Here is a 25,034-nt window from a genome sequence, read left to right on the forward strand (position 1 = left end):
GGGCCAGGGCCTGCGGGGCTGGCCGCAGCACAGGGTGCCCTGGGCCAACCTACCGACGAAGAGCAGCGTGAAGATGATGGTGAGCTGGTAGACGGCGTGGCCCAGGATGTTCTTCATCATGGTCCGTGAAATCAGGGGCTTGTCCCGGCCGTATGGCTTCCGCAGCAGCAGCGACTCCGTGGGCGGCTCCGTTGCCAGGGCCAGAGAGGCGAATGTGTCCATGATCAAGTTCACCCACAACATCTGCACGGCTTTGAGAGGAGAGTCCTGTGGAGAGGAGCCAGTTACCCCAACATGGGCCTGGAAACCCCACCGGCCGCCCACTCCTGGGAAGAGACTCAGCATGGGGTCAATGTCACTGGAATTGAATTCAAGTGAAAATGCAACAAATCCAACCTTCCCATAAAAACGTGACATCTCCATCCCTATGTTTTCTTAAGGTTAGCACAGAGTTTTCGCTGGGCTTTCAGATTCCTGCTCTTAAAATGTTGTCAGTCTCCCTTCTTCTCTCACCTGCTGGCAGTGATCTAGAAGGTGTGGTCCAAATTGTTAGCAGGAGGCTGCCACCCACTGTCACTTGCCCCAGACCATAAAAGAGCCCTACGGATGCATTCCTTCACCCAAGGGCCAGGAAGAGGTAGAAACTGCACTGGACCTTCCTTCTCATTGCCTCTGACTTGTCGGTTAAAAATGAGCCTCGCAGAAGACAGACACCAAGGACCATATCCTATAGGATTCCATTCCTATGAAACTTCTGGAACTGACAGATCCATGGAAACAGAAAGCGAATGGGTGGATGCCAGGGCTGGGGGAGAGGAGAGTGCGGAGTGGCTGCTTAGTGGGTACAGGGGTGATGAAAAAGGTCTGGACTGAGGTATAGGTGATGGTTGCACAAGATGGGCAATGCATCAAAAACCACTGGATGGTATATTTTGGTTCAAATGGCTATTATGGTACAGTTTATGTTATGTGGATTTTATCTCAGTTAAAAAATACTTTTGAGGGCTTCCCTGGTGGCGCAGTGGTTGCGAGTCCGCTTGCCGATGCGGGGGACACGGGTTCGTGCCCCGATCCCGGAGGATCCCACATGCCGCGGAGCGGCTGGGCCCGTGGGCCATGGCCGCTGAGCCTGCGCGTCCGGAGCCTGTGCTCCGCAACGGGAGAGGCCACAACGGTGAGAGGCCCGCGTACCGCAAAAAAAAAAAAAAAAAAAAAAATACTTTTGAAAGGGAGACAAATTCTGGACACTCACTAATGGGGAGAATTGGAGAACTGAAAAAGGGGAAGAGGCTCCTGCAAAGGTTAACCACGGAGTTCCCAGCAGACCCAGGACTAGTGCAAATGCAGGTCTACCAAGACTTGCACATGCACGTCCACAGCGGCCACAGGTGGAAACAACCCAAATGCCCATTGATGGAGGGATGCAGAAACACAAGGTGCTCGCTCCATACAATGGAACATCAGTCCGCCATCAAGAGGAATAAAGTACCTGCTACAACATGGATGGACCTCGAGAACATTGTGCTAAGTGAAGGAGCCAGACACAAACAACCACCTATGATTTGGTTCCATGTAGCTGAAATGTCCAGAATAGGTAAGTCTGTAGGGACAGAAAGCAGATGAGCGGGTGCCAGGGGCTGGTGGAGGGGGAGTGGGGAGGGACCGCTCATGGGGATGGCGCTTCCTTTTGGGCTGATGAAAACATGATGGAACTACATAGAGGTGATGATGGCACAACACTGTGAATGTACTTAAAAGTCACTGAATTGTATACTCTCGAATGGTGAGTTTTTTGGTGGCTGAATTCTATCTCAACCAAAAAAGTCTGCAACAAAAAAACCCCTGGCTCCCACCACTGGGTCCTCAGGTAGGGGCTCTTCAGCCCTCACCCTGCTGGGGGCGGGGTCCCCTGGGCTTGCTCTGCACACTGGGGTCCAGGTGTACCAGGCGGGGGGAGCCCAGCCGTGGGAGGGAGAGCCCGGGGTCTTCCTTGGGCCCAGTGGCCCCCAGTGCCCACCTGAGTGATGCAGGCACCCGTGAAGGCCACAATCACGGCCACCACATTGACCGTCAGCTGGAACTGCAGGAACTTGGAGATGCTGTCGTAGACATTGCGGCCCCACATGACGGCCTTGACGATGCTGGTGAAGTTGTCGTCCGTCAGGATGATGTCCGAGGCCTCCTTGGCCACATCAGTGCCCGCGATGCCCTGGGGGACACACACACCGTGTCCACGGGGCCCCTTCCCCAGCTCCCCTCACCTACTCCAAACGTGTCCTTGTACTAGAGAGGTTTTGCTCACAAATGAAGAGGGCGCCACCGCTGCAGCAGCCACCAACAGGGCAGAGCTTGCAGAGGCCCAGGTGGACAAGATGTGAGAGAAAGAAGCTTCTGGCACTCTGCAACTTGCCTCAACGCTAGCTCCCACACTGCTGCACAAAGCTTACGTCCTCCATCACAAGGCCCCACCTGGCATGGTGAGCCAGGCTGACAGCGGGTGGCTTACCATGGCGAAGCCCACGTCCGCCTTCTTGAGGGCTGGCCCATCGTTGGTGCCGTCCCCGGTCACGGCCACCACCTGCCGCTGCTCGCCGGTGCTGCTATCGATGATCCCTGGAACACAGGATCAGGGCAGGGCAGGGCAGGTCTGCTGCCATCTGTGGCCCTGGGTGACTAGCCCGGGGGCCGTGGGGGGCCAGTTGGCTCCAGTACTCCGTGCTCTCCACCATCTTTGGGACCAAGTCCTGTGCCTTGACTGGCAGTCCCACCCCCCTTCTCCCACCCTGGCCCATCGCCCAGTGAGATGATACAGGGTGATGGGATTTGGTAGAAGGCAGGGGCTCGGCACTGGGCAACTTGGATAAATGTCTCACTCTCCTGGGCCCCAGTTTCCCCAGCTGCTATGAAGAGAGCTGGCCTCTACTGGCATCTTCCATTGATACTGTGAGCACAGAGAAGTGGAGGCTCGAGCTCTGGCAGCTCAGCCCTTTGAGGGAGTCTCCATTATTATCCCCATTTTCCCGATGAGGTTCAGGGAGGGCCAGTGGCTGAGATACAAAGCCTCCAGCAGCAATGGGTCCAGAGCTGAGCACCCTGAGACCCAACTGGAAGCTCAGCTTTGGGCGTCTGGGAGCAGACGACCACCCGAGGGGTGATGGCCACACCCAGCCTGCGTCCCGCCTCCCGGGGCAGGGGCAGGGCGGGGGCAGGAGTGAGCCCACTCCATTACCTTTAACCAGAGTGTGTTTGTCGGTGGGAGACGATCGGGCAAGGACCCTCAGCTTGGGCCACACCTTGTCCAGACGCTCCTGTTCTATCTGGGAGGGAAAAGCACACAGACGCTGCAGAGCCTCGGTGGCAGGGCGCGCAGTCAGGGCTGAACTGGGGCGGTGGTGGAGAAAGTGCCAGAACTGTGGACTCGAGGGAGGGCTGATGGGCCGGGAACTACCTCGCCTTTCTCATTTCGGATCCGCCGGTTGAACTCCTTCCCCTCCAGGCACAGGAAGTCCTCCCCGGGCTGGATGATGCCGCACTTGGCCGCAATGGCACGGGCTGTGTTGATGTTGTCCCCGGTCACCATGCGGACCGTAATGCCAGCACGCTGGCACTTGCGGATAGCTTCAGGGACCTGGAAGGGACAAGATGGGTGGGTGGGGCCATCACGCCCCGACGCAGCTGTGTCTGGGCTCTACCCGTTCCTCCATCCAGATCTGCAGCACCTCTCCCTCCACCACGCGATCTGGAGGAGGCGGGAGAGACGGCCTGTCAGCTCTGCCCCGGCTGTCAGCCTGGCCCGCAGGGAGCAGGGTGCCCCCAAACCCAGGTGCCTCCTTCCCTGTGCCAGCCCCGGGGACCACCGACGACTCAGACCCAGGCCCTGACATCACGAGCAAGGCTGGGCGAAGCCACTGGAACACTGTCAAGGGGCACCATCAGAGCCGTGTCCAGCAAGGTGACCGGAGAAATCACCCAGCTCTTTCAACCTCGGTTTCCACTGGGGAAAAGGAGACCCAGAGCAGCCGAGCCAGGACCAGTCCCATCAGCAGGCCGGCTGGCGGGGGTCGTGCCAGTGAGCTCCGGAAGGACAAGAAAGGAACCTCTGGCCCCAGCTGCCCTGCCAGCTGGCAGGACCCACCTCGGGTTGGACCGTCTCGGGCCCTGACTGAAGGCAGGCTCTGGCCTTGTTGGCCGAGCTCTGGTAAGCCCTCGCTTGTTTCCCCGCCACTTTTTTAAAAAAAATCATATAAAACCTAAGACATTTAGAGCCGTAGGCTTGACATGACAAGGTGTTCTCACTGCTCATTGGGGGAAATGGGACATCGCTCTGGTTACTTAGTACATCTCCATTTCCCAAACATAAGATTAGATTCCGGAAAAGGGAGAAGAACAAGACATCCCTCTAGTGCTGAGTGGAAAATGGGCTGAAGGGAGCGGAGGCCAGCTGGGAGGGGATGGCATTGTCCCAGAGAGTGGAGACACTCCCGTTCCAATGAGGAGGGGACTTGTGAGGCTGAGACAGCAGCGCGGAGGAGAGCCACGCCAGCCACGCCAGCCACGCCTGAGGGGCCAGGAGGGGAGAGGAGGACGCGGAGATGCGGCCGGGGCCGGGGGCACGGCCCGGGGACCCCCGGCTCCCTGCTGTGTCCGCTGGGCCCAGCGCACCCCACTGTGGGCTTCCAGCGGGCACTGCCAGGCTGAGCCCCAGGAATCGTGTGAGCACGAGGTGTCCCGGGTGTGGCCTGGTGGCCAGGCCAGGGGAGCTGGGGCTGGGCGCCAGGGGGTCAGGGCAGCTGGGAGCCCCCAGGGGAGGTGGGCAGCAGGCGGGGCCAGGTAGGCTGCAGGGGACCACTGGCCCGGGAGGTCCGGGCACGCTGGTGGCCCCCGAAGCCAGGGGGTGGAGGCTGTGATCTCAGCCAGGGAGAGAGTGGGAAGAGGACGGGGACTCGGGGCCCAGCCAGAGGGGCTCCCACTTCGGGGCTGGGACAGAGTGACCTTACGATCCCTGCAGCAAATATGGCTCAGCCCCGGGAAGGGGGCTTGCATCCTGCACCCCCAGTAATGCGTCTCCTCACTCAGCCTCAGGGACGCTTTCTTGAGAGCTAGGGGATGAGCTGCGGGGAGATACCTCCCTTTCCAGCAAGCTCCCCGCCCGCCCTACGCCACCCCCGCACCTCCCACCCCCACCCCGCCCCACGCGTCTGGGAGCAGCCCCTCTGCTGCCACCAAGTGGCCGTGATGAGCCTGAGCCCTGGGAGCCCCAGATCCAGCGTCTGCTGGCCTCCTCTGTGTGGGCTCAGCCCAGGCCCGGCTCCGTCTCTGGTCTGAAAGGCCCTTGGCCTCCAAGCCAGGTGGCAGGAAGCTCCCTCCGTCTGCAGGCGCCCTCTCCCTCATCAGGTGACTGTCCTTCCTCGCCTGCCTCCCTGCTGTCCCACTGGGCCCAGCTATGGTCCCGGCCTGATGGCTGAGTCCCGACAGCACAGCAGGCAGCCAGGTGTCTGCAGGAGCCCCCAGGCCCCTGTGGCATAAGTACAGCCTGCCTACAGGGTCCATGCAGCTCCCCAGGGCAGAGACACCCCCCTGCCAGGCCCTCCTCAGGCTGTAGCCGTCCCAGGCCCCCAGGCATCCTGGCAAGTTTAACAGCACCCTATCGGCCTTCCCGCCTGCCGTCAGCACCTGGGGCTCCCCTGGGCCCTTGGGGCACCCTCCTTGGCCACTGCGTGGCTGGCTGGTCCCCGTGGGCTTCTGCCTGGCTTCCCCACCTGCTGCCCAGCCTCTCACTCAGCCACTCTCCAGCCAGAGAGGAGCTATCCTGTCCCCCGGGCCCCTTTACCAAGGCCGTTTCTGGATCTTAAACGAACTGCCCATTGCCTGGCCTTGACGGCTTTCTCACCCTGTGCTTATACCCGCCGGGGCAGCCACTGAGGCTGAGCCTTCATGGTGACCTTCAGGGAACTTTTATCCATGTTTTCTCTAAGATGAAAACGTATAAAAACAATAATATCCCTCTCTGAGAAGAGCACTGACTGGGGGAAGGGGTGGGCCTCACCCCACCTATGTGCAGCCCTTCTGGACAGTTCCATCTAGCCCCCCCCCCCGTCCAGCCCCCAGTCTAGCCTCATTGGCGCTTCTGTACATGAGCCGCCATAGGCCAGAAGATGGCCTCTGCAGCTCTGTCTTGGAGATCTACAAATGCATCTCAGGCCTCCAACCTTACATCGATGACTAGAGCTTCAGTTTGCAACAAATATTTATGCCGGAAATTAGGGGAAGCTTGCAGGGTTCCTTGGCCCAGGGGGTCAGGCAAGAGGGGCTCCCCGTGCCGTGCGGCTGCCAGCCACTTCACACCTCACACCCCTCCATCCGGGCAAAGGGCGGAGGTGGAAGGGCTGGGCGGGTTTGTTATGATGCTGTTGAAATGGCCTTGGCCAAGGCCCTGGGTGTCCGTGAATGTCGCCTTCCTGGGTCTGTGAGACATTCCAACAGGAGCTCTGGCTTTCCGGCAGCTTCACTCAGCCCCAGTTATCTGGATGGAAAAGTCTAGAGCTGCTACTGTCGACACCTCCCAAGGAGTAAGGAGAGAACAGCCATCACCCTGGAGCGGCCACCTGGGGGCCGGCGGTGGCGAATGGCTCTTTTCAGACGGGGAGGCCATCAGGTCTATGCAAGGGCCACATGGCTTTAGGACTCGGCTCGCCGTATGGACACAGCCTTCCTCTGCGCCTCAGTTTCTCCTTGGTCCAGCGAAGGGAAAGGCCCAGTCCCTGTGTCCCTGGAGGTAGCCCTGCCACCCTCAGCGGCATCCTGTGCCCCTGCTCTCCCAGGCAGCTCCTCTCCCCACCTGCCTTCTCTGGGCCCATTCCTTGGCTCGAAGTCTCTCCCCTTGCCTCTGCCACCACCCGCTTCCTCCTGGGGCCAACTCCGGGTGCCCCCTCTCTACACACGATAGTCCCTGTCTCCTTGGAATTTGGGGATGCGCTGTTGCTGATGACCCCTGACTTCTGAATGGAGGGTCTGTGGTGCCTGATCCAGCACGTGAATGCCTGTCTCCCGAGGGAGAGCTGAGGGCAGCCCGTGCACACACATGTTTTCAGGCTAATTGGCAGCATCAAGGTGCCCGTGCTTCTGACACGAGGTGGGCACCACTGGAGAGGCCCTGGGAGATAGAGGGTCCTTCGCTGCCTCACAACCTGCACCCTCCGTGCCTTGCACACTCTCTCTGGGGCCTGGTGTCCTGCAGCTGCCGCCAGCACCCCGCTCCAGGGCCAGCCTGGCAGGCTCTCTCCCTCGGGGGTCTCGCATCTTGAAGGACCAGCACCGTCTCCATTGCTCTTCCTGTCTGCACCCTGACCCACCTCTGCCCTGTTGCTCCGTTCCCTGTTCAGCAAAGCTCTGGGTGAAGTTGTGTCCACACGCTGGCTGCCCTGCTCAGCCACACGCCCCTCACAGTTTCCCCTCCCCGCCCGGCCCCTTCCTTGGAGTCTCCTTCACAGGCTCTTCCCACCTCTGCTCCGCTGCACCCACGACCATCACTCATGAAAAGACGTTTCTGGAGAATGTCCCTCTGGCCAGGACCTAACCACGTGACATCTCCATGGGGATGTCCCGAACCTCACTCGGCCCCAACCAAACCCTCGACTGAGAACTGCCCCCCCCTCCCCCAGCCCCCCCAACACCATCTACCCAGTTCTCGGAACCAGAGCCTTGGGAGTTGTCCCCGGCTCCTGCCTCTCCCTCACCAGCCCCTCTGGTCCACCAGTCCTGCAGGCGTTGGCAGCCGTCGAGGTACTAACTGCCGCCCTCTCTTACCTGGCGGAGGCCAAGCAGGAGGGGGCCTTCCAGACGGCAGGACCGAGCCTCCTGAAGGGTGCAAGGGCAAGAGGACAAGGGTGGGGGTCCAGTGTGCCGGGGAAGGTCTGATGTGGGGCAGGATGGCCACGCCCCTGGAGGAACCCGAGGCTCTGCCATCGCCCACCCTCCCGAGTTGGTCCAACTCTGGCCATTTGTTCTGCCTATAAAGTCTGGCAGGGAGTGGCATGACGGCCAGGAGGGCAGGAGAAAGGGGCAGTTCCCTCCGTGCATTTATGTCCAAAGGCCTCACAACCAAGGCCAGATGCGAAGAAGGGTGGCCCCTCCACCCGTCCCGACCAGCGGGCAGCTCACAGAGGGGCTCTGGCTACCTCGGGCCGCACGGGGTCCTCGATGCCCACAACGGCTATGCAGGTGAGGTCGCCCACAACCTCGTTCTCGTTGTCCCAGTCGGGCTCCTGGGCAGCGGAGAAGTCCCGGTAGGCGATGCAGATGGTGCGCAGCCCATCACAGGCCATCGGCTCGATGATCTTCTTCACCATGTCGTCCCGGTCCCGAGGGCGAAAGCTGCGCAGTTCCCCGTTGCTGTTTAAGATGTTGGTGCACCTGGGGCGGACAGAACAAGAGGAGAGGAAAAGGTTTTGTTAAGAATAATCAGGAAGGGGCTTCCCTGGTGGTGCAGTGGTTGAGTGTCCGCCTGCCGATGCAGGGGACGCGGGTTCGTGCCCCGGTCCGGGAAGATCCCACATGCCGCGGAGCGGCTGGGCCCGTGACCCATGGCTGCTGAGCCTGCGCGTCTGGAGCCTGTGCTCCGCAACGGGAGAGGCCACAACGGTAAGAGGCCCGCGTACTGCAAAAAAAAAAAAAAAAAAAAAAAAAAGAGAGAGAAGCGGACATGTCGAGACACAGACACAAGGACAAGGCTGTGTGACGATGGCGGCAGAGATTGGAGAGATGCAGCTACAAACCGAGGGAGGCCAAGGGTGGCCAGCCACCACCGGCAGCTGGGACAGACAAGGGACGATCCTCCCTTGGAGGCCTTGGTGGGAGGGCGACCCCACCCACACCTTGATTGAGGGTTTCTGGCCTCCAGCACTGGGAGAAAATAGGTCTTTGTTGTTTTAAGCCACCAGGATGATGGTACTTTGTTTCCACAGCTCTGCACGGACTCGATGGGAGTTGGGGGGCTGTCACTCTTGCCCCGTTGTGCTTTAGGGAGACAGGTGGGACATCAGCAAAAATCGAATGCCACGGAGCAGGGCCATGACAAGGCAGCAACCACAGAAGGGCTGGGATGGGGAGGGCTGGCAGGATTCAGGTGCAGAAAAGTAAGGAGCAGAGGAAACACGGGCCCCAGAGGCTGGCATGGCAGACGGACAAATGGGGGCCCCGAGCAGACTGGTGAGGAAGGAAAGAAGCTGGCTGTGGAGGCCAGGGGAGGAGCCCAGAGGTCCTGCTCAGGACTCCGTCCTGAAGGCCCCAGAAAGCTGGGGGTGAGCACTGAGGCACAATCAGGCCAAGTCTTAGAAGGGTGCGTGGGCGCTGCAGAGGCCAAGGCCAAGGGGAGGTGTGAACGCTGAGCGGTTGCGGGGCATGGTGCACTTGGCGGCAGAGCTGTGTGCCGCCCACCTCAGTTTCCCTAACAGCTCTGTTGAGATATAATTCACACAGCACACGACTCACCCGCTTAAAATGTCCCATGCAATGGCTTTTAGTATATTCACAGTTGTGCCACCATCACCACAGTCAACCTGAGAACATTTTCACCACCTCTAAAAGGAACCCCGGGGCTTCCCTGGTGGCGCAGTGGTTGAGAGTCCGCCTGCCGATGCAGGGGACATGGGTTCGTGCCCCGGTCCGGGAAGATCCCACATGCCGCGGAGCGGCTGGGCCTGTGAGCCGTGGCCGCTGAGCCTGCGCGTCCGGAGCCTGTGCTCCGCAACGGGAGAGGCCACAACAGTGAGAGACCCGCGTACTGCAAGAAAAAAAAAAAAAAAAAGGAACCCCGCACATGCAACAAAAGAGAAAAAGAGATAAACTGGACTTCACAATTGAAAGACATTTGCGCATCCAAGGACAAATCAAAACAGTGAGCAAAAATCTGTCAAGGGAGTGAAAAGACAGCAGCCCACAGAATGGGAGAAAATACTTCAAAATCAGATACGTGTTAAGAATCTAATACTCAGAACATATAGAAACTCTTACAGCTCAACAATCAAATGACAAAGAATTCACATCCAAGATGGGCATGGGCTGGAATAGATATTCCTCCAGAGAAGACAAACAAATGGCCAATAAGCACATGAAAAGGTGCCAATATCACTAGTCATCAGCAAAATGCAGATCAAAACCACCACGAGATCCCGATGGCGATAACAACAGCAACAACAACGATAATAATAATCAGGTAATAACCCGTTGGTGAGGAGGAGAAGCTGGAACCCTCATGCGCTGCTAATGGGGAAGTACAGTGGGGCAGCCCCTGTAGAAACCAGTTTGGCGTTTTGTCAAAAAATGAAACATGCAATTACCATATGACCTGGCAATTTCACTCCCAGGAATGTACCCAAGAGAACTGAAAACACGCGTTCAAGCAGAAACTCGTACGTGACCATTCAAAGCAGCATGATTCACAGTAGCCAAAGGTGGAAACAACCCAAGTGTCTGTCGATGGATGACCGGATAAGCAGAATGTGGTCGACCTGAGCAATGGAGTGTTATTCAGCCATAGAAAGGAATGAAGCACTGATATGGGCCACAGCTTGGATGAACCTTAAAAACACTATGCTCAGTGAAAGAAGCCAGGTGCAAAAGGCCACATACTATGTGATTCCATTCATATGAAATGTCCAGAACAGGTAAATCCACAGAGACAGAAAGCAGATTAGTGGCTGCCAGGAGCTAGGGGGAGGGGGAGGGGAGAGCTTGTGGAATGGGCACAGGGTTTCCTTTGGGGGGATGAACTTGTTCTGGGATTGGGTGGTGGTGATGGCGCACAACCGTGCGAATGCACTTAATGCCACTCAACTGTCCACTTTAAAGTGATTAAAAGGGCCAATTTTATGCTATGTCTACTTTACCGCAATAATACAGCCAGAAATGCCATACGCTTTAGCCAGCCCCACGCTGGGTCCTGCTGCCCACTCACTTTTTCAGCAGGATCTCCGAGGCGCCCTTGCTGAAGAGGCGGAAGCCGCTGTCGGGCATGCGTATGACTGTGCTCATGGACTTGCGGACCGAGTTGAAGGTGTACACCTTGTAAAGCTTATCTTCAGGAATCTGCTCCCTCACGGGCTGGAAGTCCTGCTTCAGGTCCAGGACGAAGCCCAACAGAGCGCACTCTGTCTTGTTGCCCACTTGGCGTGGGAGGGCGCCTTCCTTCTCTGGAGGCTGCGAGGTGAGGAGAACCAGCATGGCCCTGGAGGCCCAAGGCCACCCTCCTTACTGTCCCCGGGCCCCAGCCCAGCCTCGGCCACCACGTCTTTCAGGTGTGGTGGCAGGGAGCCAAGGAGGGCCTCCAGTATGGACTAGATGGGCAGGTTTTCCACGATTCACTGGGCTGGGAAGGGCTTCCAGAACCTGCAGGCCCCGCCCAGTGTCCGGGGACGAGGAGGGAGACCAGCACCCCAGAAACGATGGTGGCTCGGCTCAAAAGTCCTTAAGAGAGCCTGCTAAGCCCCTGGTGACAGCCCATGCCATAGCCGGGCCAAGCTCCCTCCCCTCATCCTACCCCCGCCTTGGCCTGCCCTTGCTCCCAGCTCACTAGTATTTTGGTGGTGTAGGCACTGTTGATGGAGATGGCGTGGACCAGGAGGTCGAGGATCTTGGGGGTCAGGGCGCTGGGGGCCGGAACCTCTTTATAGTGGGTGTCCCCGAGGTAGGACTGCACCACGGTCATGCGGTTGGTGGTGAGCGTGCCTGTCTTGTCTGAGCAGATGGCTGTGGCATTGCCCATGGTCTCACAGGCGTCCAGGTGGCGGACCAGGTTGTTGTCCCTCATCATTTTCTGTAAAGGGCACAGATGGAGGCTTGGGTAGCCAGCTGTCCTCGCGGGGTGGGGGAGCACAACGGCATGTATGATTCTGCTCCGCCCACCAGCTTTCCTCGCGGCACTAACAGCCCGGGACCTCGGGCAGCAGGTGCACAGCTCAGATGGCAGTGGGGTGGTGGTCAAACCGAGGCAGCGGGCCTGTGAGACGTAAGGACTCTCATCAGACAGGCCGAGCAGTCGACTCTGGGTGGCCACTCTTCCTGGAGCTCAGCTGGAGCCTCCCTGCTGCCCAGAGCCCCCTCTCAGGTCACCTGCAGGCCCTGTGGCTCCCCTGCCCACCCCGATCTCTGCCCTGCCCTCTGTCTCCCTGTGGCCCCCTTTCCCCCTGCCCCCACCTCAACTCCCTGGCCCCTCGGTGACCCTGCCCACATCCTGCAGATGCTAGCTCGTCACACCGCCCTGCCCAGGAAGCCAGGTGGGCAAGGATGTACAAGTCCAGCTCTGCGTCCCTGCTCGGCCTCCCGTTCTTCCCCTGAGCAATCCCAAACTTTATCCAGTCCTTGCTTCGTCCAAGTTGCTTAACGGCTTTGCACCCCAAGTTCTGGGTCTGTACCCTGATATCACGGAATTCTTATTCGTGTTGTGTTTATTTCATTACCTTGACAGAGTAAGCTAAGGATATGGTGACAGCAAGAGGCAGGCCCTCTGGGACAGCCACAACCAGCACAGTGACACCGATAATGAAGAACTTGACGAAGTACTGCACGTAGACGGGTGTGCACTCTGCCAGCCACGCCCGGCCATCCACCACGAAGGTCTCGATCACAAAGTAGAGGACCAGGATGATGACGGTGATGGCGGACATCACCAGCCCTGCCCAGCCACATCAGAGGCCACAGAGGGTGGAGGCAGGAAGGGTGGCCGGCAGTGGTGAGGGAGGGAGAGAGCAAGAGGGAAGAGGTAAGGGACGCTGCAGCCACATTCCCTTGACCCCGAGTCGGGGGAGGCGCTCCTTGTCCCTGGCCTTAAGGAGTTTTGCAGTCCACGCTCGCCAGAGGGGGCGGAACCAGACCCTGAAGGCCATCACCTGCTCCTAGTCCGTGCCCTTGCTGCCTGGCCCACATCCCACGTCACATCCCTTTCCCACTTGTTCTCCTTGGTCCGGCCTCGAGTCCAGGAGCCCAGTGTCCCCCCCTGCCCGTCGGTGGCCCCTGGGCCGCTCCCTCGGGTGCCCCCACCTGCTTTCCCGATCTGCACAGCCAGTTTGGTGAGCTTTCCCTGAAGGACCGACTTCTCCTTCTTGGGCACGTTGGCTTTCTTCCTTTCCCGCTCCTCCATCTCCCCGCCTTCTGCGCTCTTCAGGGGCTGCATTTCCATGGCAACCGCCCCATCCTGCTTCTTAGCTGCACACAGAAGAAACCCGCAGCCAAGTTTAGGGCCTGGTGACTGGGGTGACGGCTACAAGGGGCTTTCACGGAGAAAGATATGCCACACCATCCGAGAGGAAACGGGGGGCTCTGTCCTCTCCCTCCTCTCTCATCAGCCCAGGCTCTCCTGAGGTGGGCAGTGGCTCCAGCGCTGTCCTGGGCAGGACAGAGATGCTTCTCTTGGGGCCTCGCAGGGGAAGGGAGGACAGACACAAGCACTGGTAACTTGGGCACACAGACAGCGTGGCCAGTCCTGTAACGCCCCAAATCTCAATACCTGAAAGCAGAGGCCTGGGGCCCATGGAATGTTCCAGAACCCAGAGCTGACTCTTGCCTACTGCTGTCTTAGCCACGTTCCTACTCCCCTCAGGGAGGCCCAGGAATCCCCGCACTCTCCTCCCCCGCTCCCCGCTCAGGCTGTCTCTCCTGCCAGCCCTCAGATGGACACCCCTCCGGTGGATGCCTGGACTTGCGTCGGGGCCCCAGCTCAGCACGTGCGCAGTCCTCAGCCCACTCCCCGGCTGCTGGCGGGCAAGCCTTGCACCTTTCTCTCGCCATGGGGCCTTCGCTCCTCTCCCCTAGATGCCTCTCCACCTCCTCTCTGGAACCGGCAGCCCTCTCACAGCCCCCTTGGTGGACCCTAATGTGGTGGTGCTGTGTCCCCTGCCCCACACCTGCCTCTGGCCTGTCCACCGCCTCACATGCTGCCCCGTGTAATCTCATCCGTCCCCTACCCACAGCGGGCACCCAACCCTGCCACTCGTCCTTGTCCCCACCCAGTGGGGCTCTCAGTGCCCCTGCATGCCTCCTGTCACCATGCAGTGTCAGCCGCTCCCTCTTTCTCTGTCTCCCCGCCCATCCCTTCTCCCCTTGGCTGCCTGAGACCACTCACCAGTGGCCTCTTCTTTCCATGGCCTCGGGCCACAGCCTTAGCGACATTCAAGGTCCTACTCCACTGGGCCACTCTAGCCTCTACCCCACTGACTGCCGCTCCCTGTCCCTGCCTGGGGCCCTGGCCATTGGACTGTCCTCCTGTCCCAAATGCCATCCCAACCCCAGTCGGCCTCTGAACTCCAGTCGTCTGCCTGCGTTCCTGGGTCCCACACTGCATTTGAGTATTGCCCCTGGGTTCACATCTGTGGATTGTGATCTTCCCGAGGGCCAGGACCATACTTTATCCGTCTTTGGATTCCCAGCACCTACAACCCTTCACCCTGGCTACAGAGTATCGGCACCCACCAGGCATTCTGGCTGAAAGGGGAGCAGGCCTCAAAGTCTCAGCAGAAAGGCAGCTGAAGCAGGACACCCACAGGACCGATTAAGTCTTGGGTGAGTCACCCCTCTAGAGCCTCAGTTTCCTCACCAGGATGCTCGCTCACAGGCCATATTTGCGCACTTCCGGCGGGGTCTGCAGACCAGCCGCCCCGCCCCACTCACCTGGCCTCCAGCTGTTGCTCCTGCAGCCGAGGCGGGGCGGCCCCCCACCCTGCGCCGCACCCTCTGCCACCCATCCTGAGCGCAGGGCGCGCATTACCTTTGGTCTGGCTACTCTCCATCGCCCCATCCTGCTGCTTGCCTACAACGGGAGAGGAACGACAGACACGGAGACTTGAGAACACCCACGTGACCTTGGCACACACGCGCACACAGGACAGCGGGGCACAGACAGTGCAGCCAGAGAGTGCAGTGAGAGGGGGTGGGCGGGGGAAGAGGGCCTGGTCTCCAGCCCTCCAGAGAACCCGCAGGCCAGCCCTGGACAGACCCTGGCTCACACACGGTCGGCAGTGGGAGGTTTCTGGAAGGGCCGGCACCACGGGTAATGAGAGCTGCCAGGTGCCGGGTCCCAGCTCTGCTGCCTCAAACAGGGCCCCCCAGTCGGGGTGCGTGTTCCCCCCAGAACCAGCACGAGGGGGTTGACCTAGATGGTTCCTAAGCCCTGGTGGCTAGCAGTCAAATCTGTGGGCGCTTTAGAGGATAAAGGAGCGAGCCGGCTAGCCTCAGGGCACCCACAGCGCCGGAGGGAGCGGCAGCGGCACCGGCCGCGCTGGGCCCCAGGTGGAGCTGTGCGGGGCTCCTTCACAGATGTGCTCTGCCACCACAAAGCCCACAGCTGGGTGCTAGGGACTGGGGCAGTGACCAGCTTCCCCAGGCCAAGGTAAACAGTGCTGGCTGTGCCTCTGGTTTCTGAGGCCGGGAAGGACTGCAACTCTGGCAGGGCCCAGGAGAGCCGGCAGGTGACGGGCTCGGAGCTGGGGGTCAGGCTCCGCCCCCCAGCTCCACCTGCCTCACCTGCCCCAGGGCAGCAGCCGGGAGAGCTCTCTGCAGGCCACACACACACTGCCCTGGATCCAGAGACCACCGGCCTGGGACAGGAAGGGCTAGTGGGCCGGCTTGTCAGCCACCACCCAACAGCTCATGTCACTGGGGACCCAGGGACACAGACCGGAGGCCAGGTGTCTCCCAGGCAGTGGGGTCTGGTCTGGGGGTCCCAGGGAGGAGGGAGAGGTCCCCTCCCAGCCCCAGTGGGGTGTCAGTTGGGCCCTGTGGGGCATTCAGAGGTAAAGGAGACTTCTGGGGCAGGGCAGGGGAGAAACCTGTAGACACACGGTGGGTGACAATGCAGCACTATGGGGGGGTGTTGCCCTGGGGCTGTGGCAACTTCTGGAGGAGGGAGCGAGGTTTGAGATGAGCACGGTGGGAAGATGAGGGCTGGGCCTGGCCCGAGGAGGGGCAGGAGGTGAGGGAGGGGGAGGCGAGGGGAAAGAGGTCAGCCCAAAGAAGAGAAGGACGACAAGCAGTCAAGGCCAGAAGGCAAGAAACAGGCGGCGACAGCAGTGCCCTTGATGGACAGGGAGCATTGAGCCCCCCGGCCAGATCGAGAGGTGGCGGGGGGCGTTGAGGGGGGCTGCTGAGGGCGAGGTGCCACCTTCCAGTCTCTGCAGCGGCCAGGGCCTTGGGCGGACACGTGGGGGAGGTGAGGGGTCGTGGGTGCCGCTGCACCCTCCCCAGAGCCTGGCCATCTCTGCTTCCCCCGCAGGGCACCCCCAGATTCCCCTCCTCCAGGGAGCCAGCTGCTGCTGGTGTCCCCTCTGACTCTTAAGCGGCACGGCAAGCGGGGGAGAGGAACCGGGGCTGGGGGAGACCCGGGGGGGGGCCTGGAGGGGTCTTGTCAAGGTCGAAGAGAAGGGGCCTAGGACCGAGTCCTGAAGGACGGTGACATTTAAGGGACCTAGCGGGAGGGGAAGAGCCTGGAAAGGAATGTGGAAGAGGCGTCCTGCCAAGCAGCCATCAAGGACTCCAGTCCAGCCCAGAGGAGGCCCAGGGCCTGCCTACGCACCCATTTGCCCTCCTGTGGGCCCCAGGGTGCTGACTGTGGCGAGACACCGGGCTGAGCCCTGCGGGGAGGGGGGCCTGGTGTGGCCAAGGTGGCCGAAGGTCCGCCGGTGCCCATTGGCTGTGAGGGGTGGGCCTGGTGGACCAGGAGCAGGGAGGAGTCCAGGAAGGGAAGCCAGGCCCAGGCTGCCAGGAGACGGGGCCCATAGAAGCTTCTAGGCAACAGCGGCTCATCCATTTCCTCCCTCACGTGCCCAGGTCTGGGGACACTAGTGCGTCTTTCCTTACGCTGACCTGTCCCCACGTTACTGGGCTGGGCAGACCGCCTGCACTCCAGGCCCAGCAGCCTTGACTGACTGAGGTGGAGCTGGTGACCCGCACGCCCTGTCCCCAGGGCCCTGGCTGCAGGCTTCTGGCACACGGTCTCCCCGTACTCGTGCGTGTCTTTGTACTTCTAGTGGGCCCAGGTGGCTTCCCTCAGAGGTGGGGTGCACATCTAGAAAACGTCATTCCTTACCGGTTTGATGGCAGGAGTGGCCTGAGGGGAGACCCAGGTCAGAGCAAGGTGAGCTGTGAGCAGATGCAGGCCTGAGTCGTGGAAGGGACCGGGGTTCTGACTGGGATGGGGGCGGGGGGGATGCTGGGGGAGCTCCAGAGCTTTGTAAACCCTGTTCTGCGGAGCGGAGGGGGCACCAGCCATGCCTGGGGCTCGGGACGCCGGCAAGAGGAGGCAGCTGGGTAGCCGTGTGCCAGGGAGGCCAGGGTGAATACAGAGCTGGGCCGTCAGAAGACTTCTGTCCCTCGACACTGCTTTCCCTTAGGGTGAGGGCCCTGGCCCCATATCAGCTTCCTCTGGCCCTGGATGTCCTTTGGGGTGTCTAGTCCTTTCTGCTTGGGAGCCCTCCACCTTTGGCTGCGTGGCCTGTGTTTCCCTAGCTGCCACGTTGGCCTGGGGCCCTCAGTGCCTCACCATGTGGGCTGAACACCCCCAAGTCCAGGTGGCTGGTCCCTGTCCCTCCAACCCCATTCCTACCCAGGCAGGGCACTCCCCCAACCCTGGCACACACGGCCCCAAAGCCTTAGGGGAAGAGCCATCTGAGGGAAACTGCCTCACACAAAACCGGGGGGCCCCCAACCTGCTGGCTCTGGGGCAAAGACCCCAGAAGAGGGGTCTCCAAAAGGAATCAGGGGACAGGGTATGGCCTCCCACCCCCTGAGGGCTGGTTCTCCCCAGTGCCAGAGCCAGGGACTGGGCCAGCAAGGGGCCGTCACCAGGCAGGTGCGGAAGAGAGCACGGCTACATACGGGGGCCAGTGGCATGGCGGCCCTGGGAACTGCAGGGTACTGTTGCCTTACCTTTCTTATCCTTCTTCTCCTCCTCCTCTCCACCAGCCCCAAGCAAGGTAAAGATGATGCCTGTCTGGGAGTTCACACCAACGGCTGTCACCACCATTCTTCCAGAACCTTCCATAACATGAGTGCCTGGCACAGCAACACACAGAGACTGAGACAGAGATCTGCACCGCTGGGTGGAAGGCATGCTCAGCACCTACAGGTTTTGTCCTGGGCATTCCAGGAGCAGGGACTCCGGTCCCATTGGGCTCACCTGACAGCAGCATGGGGTCTTTGTCTGCCGACTTGCGCACGTGGTCCGACTCGCCCGTCAGGGAGCTCTCGTCAATCTTGAGGTCATTGCCCTGGATGAGCACGCCATCGGCGGGCAGCAGGTCTCCTAAGGCCGGCCAAGTGGCCAGAACCACAGACCATGCATCCAGGAGGCCTTCCTCCATGCCGCCTCCCATCTCCCCCAGAGGAGGTCCTGTCGGGTGTGTGGCCCTCTTCCTTTGGTCTCTTGCTTTCTGGGGGTACCCACCCACTCCTAGCCCTGTCATCCGTCTTCCAGGGAATGGGGCCCACAGGAGTGCCCTGCCGTGCTGGGGAGGCCCTCGACAGGCTGTGGGAACAGCCTGCTCCTGGGGCGCTGAAGCCGCTGACACGCCCCGTCTTCGCCGGGCCTGCTGCCCGAGCTGCCCGCCTCCAGCCTCCCGCCCCACGTGCTCCCCGGAGAAGGCCTGCCCCTGACGTGGGAGCTGAGCCCCTTCGCGGCGTGGGTGGCGATGGGCGCGCTCACCATACTTGACCTGGGCGATGTCCCCTACCACCAGCGCAGCCACCGGGACCTGCAGGAGCTGCCCGTTCCGGATGACAGTGAACTTCTGCTCCTGCTCGATGCGGCTCTGCAGGCCCCGGAACTGCTTCTCCTTGCTCCAGTCGTTGAAGGCCGTGACCAAGACCACGCAGATGACAGACAGCAGGATGGCGGCCCCCTCAATCCAGCCCGCCTCGGCCTCCCCTTCGTCTTCTGCCCCAGCCGACACATTCCCGCACGCTGTGCCCGAAGACAGGAGGGAAGGGCAGAGGTGGCAGAGAAGTCCCTCCGCCAGCTCCTTCCTCCCTCCGTCATCTCAGGCTCTATCCCTCCCCACCTGCCAGCACCTCTGCGCTGCCACCCGCGTCCCGCCCCCGTCCACGGGGTCCTCCTTCACTGCCCTTCCCAGCCCTGTCCCTCACCATCGCTCTCCTCTCCGGGTGGCGCATAGAATGAGAGGCCCAGGGATACGATGGCGGCCACCTCCAGGATGATGAGGGTCACATCCTGCAGGGCCTCCCATACCAGCTGTAGGAAGGTCTTGGGCTGCTTGGGAGGGATGAAGTTCTGCCCGTAGATCTGCCTGCGCTTCTCCAAGTCATTGGTGTTGTCGGCCAGGCCTGCGCAGTGTGGGCACGTGGAACAGAGGCACAGAAGGAGAGGATGGGAAAGGCCAGCCCTGCATCCCCCTGCTCCTCCTTTCTCCGTGCCTGTCTCTCCCTCTACACTGAAAGCTCCCAGAAAGCGGGCACTGCACTGGCCTGGCACCTGGAGCCCTTCTGCAAACCCTGGGGGCATGTAGGCGGGAGCGCTGGCAGCCTCTCCAGCTGCCTGGAAGGCATGGGTGTGTGACCACGACCACGCGATAACTCGGAGCCCGAGCACAAGGAAGTGTGGACCATCATCCTGATGCGCCTGCGGAGGTCTAGGAACTACAGTCTCCTCTGCAGCCCCGACAAGCTGTGTGGGCTAGGAGGGAGGGAGGGAGGGTGGCCGGTTTACACAGCGGCTCAGAATCAACACCCACAAAGGGGCCTGCCCCAGCTTTTGGAAGCTGGGCCCTGACTTCGCATTCTTGGGACGACCCACTTCCCACCCAGGCCTGTGCCAAGGCCGCTGGGTCTCTCCTTCTAGAGCATGAGTCTCCTCAGGCCCATTCCTGAAGGTACCGAAAGCTTCCATGTGGGACGGGTATCCAGGCCACTGCCTCCGAAAGCCGGGCATCCACTTGGCCATCTTCCCCAGAGGCAGGCAGATGGGATGACACAGTCCCCTGGCCCCGACCTCAGCCCTTGGGACTCTGCTTCCTTCCAGGCCCATCCACGGGTCCCCCCCACCCCACCCCACCAAGCCTTTCTGGCTTCTCTGCCCCCAAGTGCCTGGTCCCACACTGACACCTCGTGGACAGACAGTGGATTGCAGTTCCCAGACCTGAGTAGCTGCCCCTCCCCAGGCCTCCAGCGGGGAGGGGCGGGGCAGGGGGTAGGCAACCAGAAGGGCCCGGGTGCCAGTCCTTGGGGTGCCCCCTGCCAGCTTGGAAAGCCACACAGGACCCGGTCCCAGATGAGTTGAGAACAAGAAAGTGCTGAGTGTGGTGCAAAGGAGTTGGAAGGAAGGAGGGTGGGTGTGTGCAGGACAGGGAAAGGTGGCTTCTGGGGAGGGGGAGGGGGAGGGGGGGAGAGGGAGGAGGGGGCCCCTCGGGGTGGAAGGACTGACAAGAGCAAAAGCCCCCAGACGCACCGCCTTGGCACGTCTCCCGAGCTAGGCCATGACCGCACACCGTCCGCCCCACCCAGCAGGAGCCCCAGCTGTCTCTGCCCTTCTCCCCCTGCCTCACTGTGCCTGGGCCTGGCCACGGCTCAAGTTTCTGGAGGCTGTGGCCTCCCAGTTGGGCGTCTGGGAGAAGCTCAGGACCTCAGCTCCTAAGGGCTGGGGACCCAGCTGAGGGCCCATGTCCCACTCCCTTCACCTACTGGAGATGTGAAAAGTGGGGTTATTACTAGGAAGGTCCTCGAACCCTGAATCTCCCAGACACTCAGGGTCTCCACTACCCCCACCCTGGGAAAGGGCACTGATCTGGAGGCCCCGAGAACGATAGAGGCCCCCGCACCCTCTAGAGAGCCCATGGGTCCTCGTCACGCCTCAGGAATCTGCATCTTGCCTGCCCTGCCCCCTATGCCCAGCTGGTCCCCACAGGAAGCTGGGCCCTCAGGGCCCCTTCCCCAGGAGCTCCCTCCCTCCCTCCTTCCGTCAGCCTGTCCCTTGGCCTTGGTTTGCCCTTGGTGCGGCAGCAGTGTTTCTCTCTGCCTTGCTCTAGACCAGCCCGAGGCCTTGGCCTTCCTGTGGGTTCAGGGGTCCGAAGGGCTTGCTGGGGTGACTGCAGGCAGCTGCAGCCCCTCTGGTTCTGAGCACGCACTGGTCCAGCAGGGCCCCTGAGGTGGCCCAGGTCCTGGGTGCAGGGGCAGTGGCCGGCAGTTGGCATGGACTCAGGTGGGCACCCTGCCCAGAGCAGAGGCCAGATGCCATCAGAATTGGGTTAGGACCACATGGGGCAGCTCTCGGCTAATCTGCCCTCTCCTTTCCATGAGCGCCAGTGGAGGCCAAACGGGGGAAGGGCCGGGGCCCAGGTCTCCCCAGCTCGGCCTAAGACCCAGGCTCCCTGGCTTCTGGAATCCTCTTGGATAGCTGAAAAGGCGGAGCCCATTGATGTGCTTGCTGCCAGGAGAAGAGCAAGTCCCCTCCTCCAGTATAGCACGCACCACCCTGGTCTCCTCACCCTCCCCAAAGCACCAGTCTGCCCGCCTTGCCAGGGGGTGTGCGTGGGGCTTGGGGCTCAGCTAAGTCGCCCCTCCCCCCAGGTCAGGTCACTGTGTCTGAGCAGGAGCGGGAACGTCCAGGTGAGAACTCTGGGGCCTTGAGGGCTCCCAGGGTCGGAGATGGGAGGGTGGTCCTCGAACCGCTCATTCTTCGGGATGCAGACCAAGCCAGGCTGGGGTCCCTCCGTTGGGGCCACCCACCTGGGCACCCGCCCTTCTTTACGCCCGCCCCTCCACAGGCACCGGGCGAGCGCCAGAGCCTCTGTGGCAGAATCGGGCACGTTCCCAGGGGCCTTGACATTTTAAATATTTAACAAGGCCTGACAGGCAGAGGAAAGAGCTGCCAGCTGAAGCCCATCTGCTTCCTTTTATCTGGGAGAGGCCAGAGCCCTTGTGGCTAAATGGCCCTCTACCCCGGCCTCCCCCCGCCCGGCCCCAAGTCCGGGGGCTGGGGGGAGGGGATGGGCCAGGAGGAGAGCAGGCGAGAGCTCCTCCGGCCCTGAACTGAGCCATCTGCCCCGATCACACACCCACACCAGGCTGGGTCCCTTTCGAGCACAAAGCAGGAGAGACCCAGGCGGCCCCTCCAAGCTCCTGACGTGGCCGTGCGGGCGCCCCCTCACCCAGCCTCAGGCCCACCTCCTCTGCAGGGGGGGCGGGGGCAGGAGACATCTCCACTCCCCGTTCCAGCCCAGGTGTCACCTGCACACAGATGGAGCCAGAGAGCAGGAGACAAGGGTGGAGGCCAGGGCCCTGGGTGCACGAAGGTGTGATAGCCGAGACAGGAGCTGATGCGATCAACCGGCACTGGCCGGGAGCAGGCCTGGCACCAGCAGCCCTGCCGGGGAAGCGGCAGCTGGGCCAGAAATGCTCCGGCCTCTGGAAACTGGGGCCAAGCCTGGCTCCCGGGGGTCCCGGCTTCCCAGCAGACCCAGCGGGCAGGACTGGGGAAGGCTGGTGCAGGGCAGGGCAGACGTCTGCTCTGGAGCAGGGGAAAAGGGCCACAGGGCAGAGGGGTGGACCAAGATGGCAATCAGGCCTCCACCCCTAGAACCTTGTAGAGGACACACCCCAGGCTCCCTAGAGGCTCCCTGCAGCAGATCTCAGAGATATACCGTCTCAGATTTGGACTCTTCAGGACGGCCTGCGCTGCTGCCACCTCCACTCAGCACTCTACCTGGCCCCCACCCCAAGCCCCTCCCCAGAGGACCGAACCCTAAGCCTTTCCTCCTCTTCCTGCCCCCCTTAACTGCACAGAGGGCCGAGCATATGGGGAACCAGGGGCACTCGGTCAGGGGCTGCCCCGCTTGTCTCTTGGAAGAGCTGCTGGGGTTTCAGTTTGGGGCCCATCCCGCCAGCATGTGCGATTCTGTGCCGGCTTCTCCCTTCCTCTTCTCTGTCGTTCCATTTCTATTTAATCCAGAGAAGAGATGCAAGCGGGAACTGCTGATTACGGACCCACAGGTGCAGGGGGTCAGGTTGCCCCACACAGAGGATGTCCCACTCAGGGGGAAATGGGAGCGCACAGGCACGATCATGGTCATGGTCGTGGTCAGGAGTGCCTCTGGGAAGCTGCTGCAGCCCACCAAGCCCTTGACGGGGCCTGACCCTGGGGCTAGAGAACGTCTGCAGGGAGGAGTGAGGGGCGGTGCAGGGCCCTGCATCCCCGGCGCACACGCCGCCCGTGCCAGGGCTCTGCTGGCAGACTTACCCTCCGTGGGTGAGGTCTTCAGCCTCCTGCAGAGCCCGCCCACATCCCCGTAGGTTTCCTGGACTTTCTGCAGCGCCTCGGCCCCTCGGAGCTCCATGAGGGAGCGCAGCTCAGCCAGCGTGCACCCAAAGCCCCCTGCATGGGGGGCCTCCCGCTGCTGCTGGGGTTTGGGGTGGAACTCGATGGAACTGTTGGCCACATCCCCCATCCTGCCTGTGGCGCGGGAGGGGAGGGTGTCCTCCAGGGTCCCAGTGCCTGGGTGAGGTGCGGCGAGGCGGCGGCAGAGGGAAGTGGCCGCGCACAGACACCTGGGGAGAAGCAGGTGAGAAGAAGCCCGGGGCTCGGTTGAGACAAAACCAAGGACCACTCTCCTGGAACGTTCTCTGCAAATCTGCACTCAGTCTGAGCCACGACTCACTGAATGCAGAATTGCCCTCCCAGGCCGGGCCAGTGGCCCTCATGCCCCCCCAGGCCCACCTGCCAGCTCACCCCCGTGTCCTGCCACCCCCGTGTCACTGCGTGGGGAAGCAGGCAGCATCAGAGGCTCCTGGTGGGGACCTGCCGCCGCCAGCACTAGCCAACCTGGGATGCGGAGGCTCTCACTGCCCCCCAGTGCAGCTGGGAACCCACACCAAAGCAGCGGCGACGTGTCAGGATTGAATAGTGGCTGGTCTTGCCCTGGCGCGGTTAGGTTATCTGTGCCTGGGCCCAATCTCGAGCTTTCCTCGTCTGCTCCAGCACGCTCCCACGCTTGCCTGATTAAGACTCGCCCGGTGCAGCCGGCATGCTAGAAACCCCTGGGGGCAGTGGTCTTCTGGCGCAGCCTCTGCGGCTCAAGGTTTCAGGCCCGGCGCTGTGCAGGGTTCCGGGGAGCAGGCCAAGCCATGGACAGAGCCAGCTGGGCACTAGGTCAAGGCTTAGCGTGCAGGGTGTTTCTGCTGCCTTGAGGGGACCTGGGGTCGGGGGCAAGGAAGGAAGGGGGGTGCGGTGGGGAGGGTAAAAGAAGGGGAGAGGGAGAGAGGGAAGGGGAAGGAGGGAGGGAGGAAGAGAGCGGAAGGGGAGGGTGGAGGAGAAAGTGGAAAGCAGCCACAGGTCACTGGTGACTTCTCCGCCACCCTGGCCCACAGCACAGTGCCACCCACTCCCCTCCACACCCCTCTGCCCTCCAGATGGCAGAGTAAGGAGCTAGGGTCTCCCCAGGTTAACCACAGCCAGCCAGCTCCTGGGCCACGCTGCCTTCCTCCTCTGCAGAGCATCGTGCAGTTGTTGTCCCTCGTGCTGTCCCCACACCCCGCTGCCACCACCCCACCTGCCTGAGGAACCTCGGCACCCTGGCTGCCCTGCCTGCCGCCTTCACAGGGTCTGGTGGCGTGGACCATGGGGTCCTGCTGGGCCGCCCCTTCTCGGGCCCCTCGCTTCTCCTGCCGGTCTTTCCCCACCTCTCATTCCCAGCCTGTGGCCTGAGCATGAGCGGCAGCATCCCCCCAGGCCGTGCACTAAGCTCCCTGGACTAAATCAGCCTCAGCGCACGTGGCCTTGGCCTTCACACCAGCAAAGAAGCCTCCTGGCGGTGAGGCTCAGTTGGGCCCGATCCCTCACCTTTGGGGAAGCTCCTGGCTCAGAAGGATCCTCTTGGAAGCAGAACTCGGCCACCAATCCAGGTTTTTGATCTAGAACCGCCCATGGAAACACAGTAACCCAGAGTCTCGTGGCCTCTGCTCTCAGGACAGCCCTTACCTCTCTGTGAGGTCAGCGGACGCCAGGAGCATGGACGTGCCACAGTCCTCAGGGGATGAGACCA

The 25,034-nt window shown here is 61.5% G+C and overlaps 1 protein-coding gene across 15 annotated transcripts in view; it reads right to left on the reverse strand.

Moving 5' to 3' along the window:
- The window catches only part of ATP2B3 (ATPase plasma membrane Ca2+ transporting 3), a 41,133-nt gene extending 17,692 nt beyond the window's left edge, over nucleotides 1–23,441 (reverse strand). For 5 of the 15 annotated variants that reach the window (XM_060087465.1, XM_060087461.1, XM_060087460.1 and 2 more), the window contains exons 1-16: nucleotides 23,234–23,441; nucleotides 19,129–19,326; nucleotides 18,689–18,946; nucleotides 18,164–18,289; nucleotides 17,914–18,039; nucleotides 14,759–14,800; nucleotides 13,036–13,200; nucleotides 12,456–12,670; nucleotides 11,570–11,812; nucleotides 10,955–11,196; nucleotides 8,178–8,412; nucleotides 3,449–3,628; nucleotides 3,230–3,317; nucleotides 2,507–2,613; nucleotides 2,018–2,209; nucleotides 54–267 (exon numbers count right to left, since the gene is read on the reverse strand). In XM_060087465.1, the coding sequence (XP_059943448.1) occupies nucleotides 54–267; nucleotides 2,018–2,209; nucleotides 2,507–2,613; nucleotides 3,230–3,317; nucleotides 3,449–3,628; nucleotides 8,178–8,412; nucleotides 10,955–11,196; nucleotides 11,570–11,812; nucleotides 12,456–12,670; nucleotides 13,036–13,200; nucleotides 14,759–14,800; nucleotides 17,914–18,039; nucleotides 18,164–18,289; nucleotides 18,689–18,946; nucleotides 19,129–19,326; nucleotides 23,234–23,441 (2,839 nt within the window). Of the gene's footprint in view, nucleotides 1–53; nucleotides 268–2,017; nucleotides 2,210–2,506; nucleotides 2,614–3,229; nucleotides 3,318–3,448; nucleotides 3,629–8,177; nucleotides 8,413–10,954; nucleotides 11,197–11,569; nucleotides 11,813–12,455; nucleotides 12,671–13,035; nucleotides 13,201–14,758; nucleotides 14,801–17,892; nucleotides 18,040–18,163; nucleotides 18,290–18,688; nucleotides 18,947–19,128; nucleotides 19,327–23,233 lie in introns of all 15 variants that reach the window. The other 10 variants (XM_060087471.1, XM_060087466.1, XM_060087463.1 and 7 more) reach the window with 8 other exon arrangements.
- Nucleotides 23,442–25,034: the final 1,593 nt, after the last annotated feature.

Source organism: Mesoplodon densirostris, chromosome X (assembly GCF_025265405.1).
Source record: "Mesoplodon densirostris isolate mMesDen1 chromosome X, mMesDen1 primary haplotype, whole genome shotgun sequence".
NCBI classification, from domain to species: Eukaryota; Metazoa; Chordata; class Mammalia; order Artiodactyla; family Ziphiidae; genus Mesoplodon; species Mesoplodon densirostris.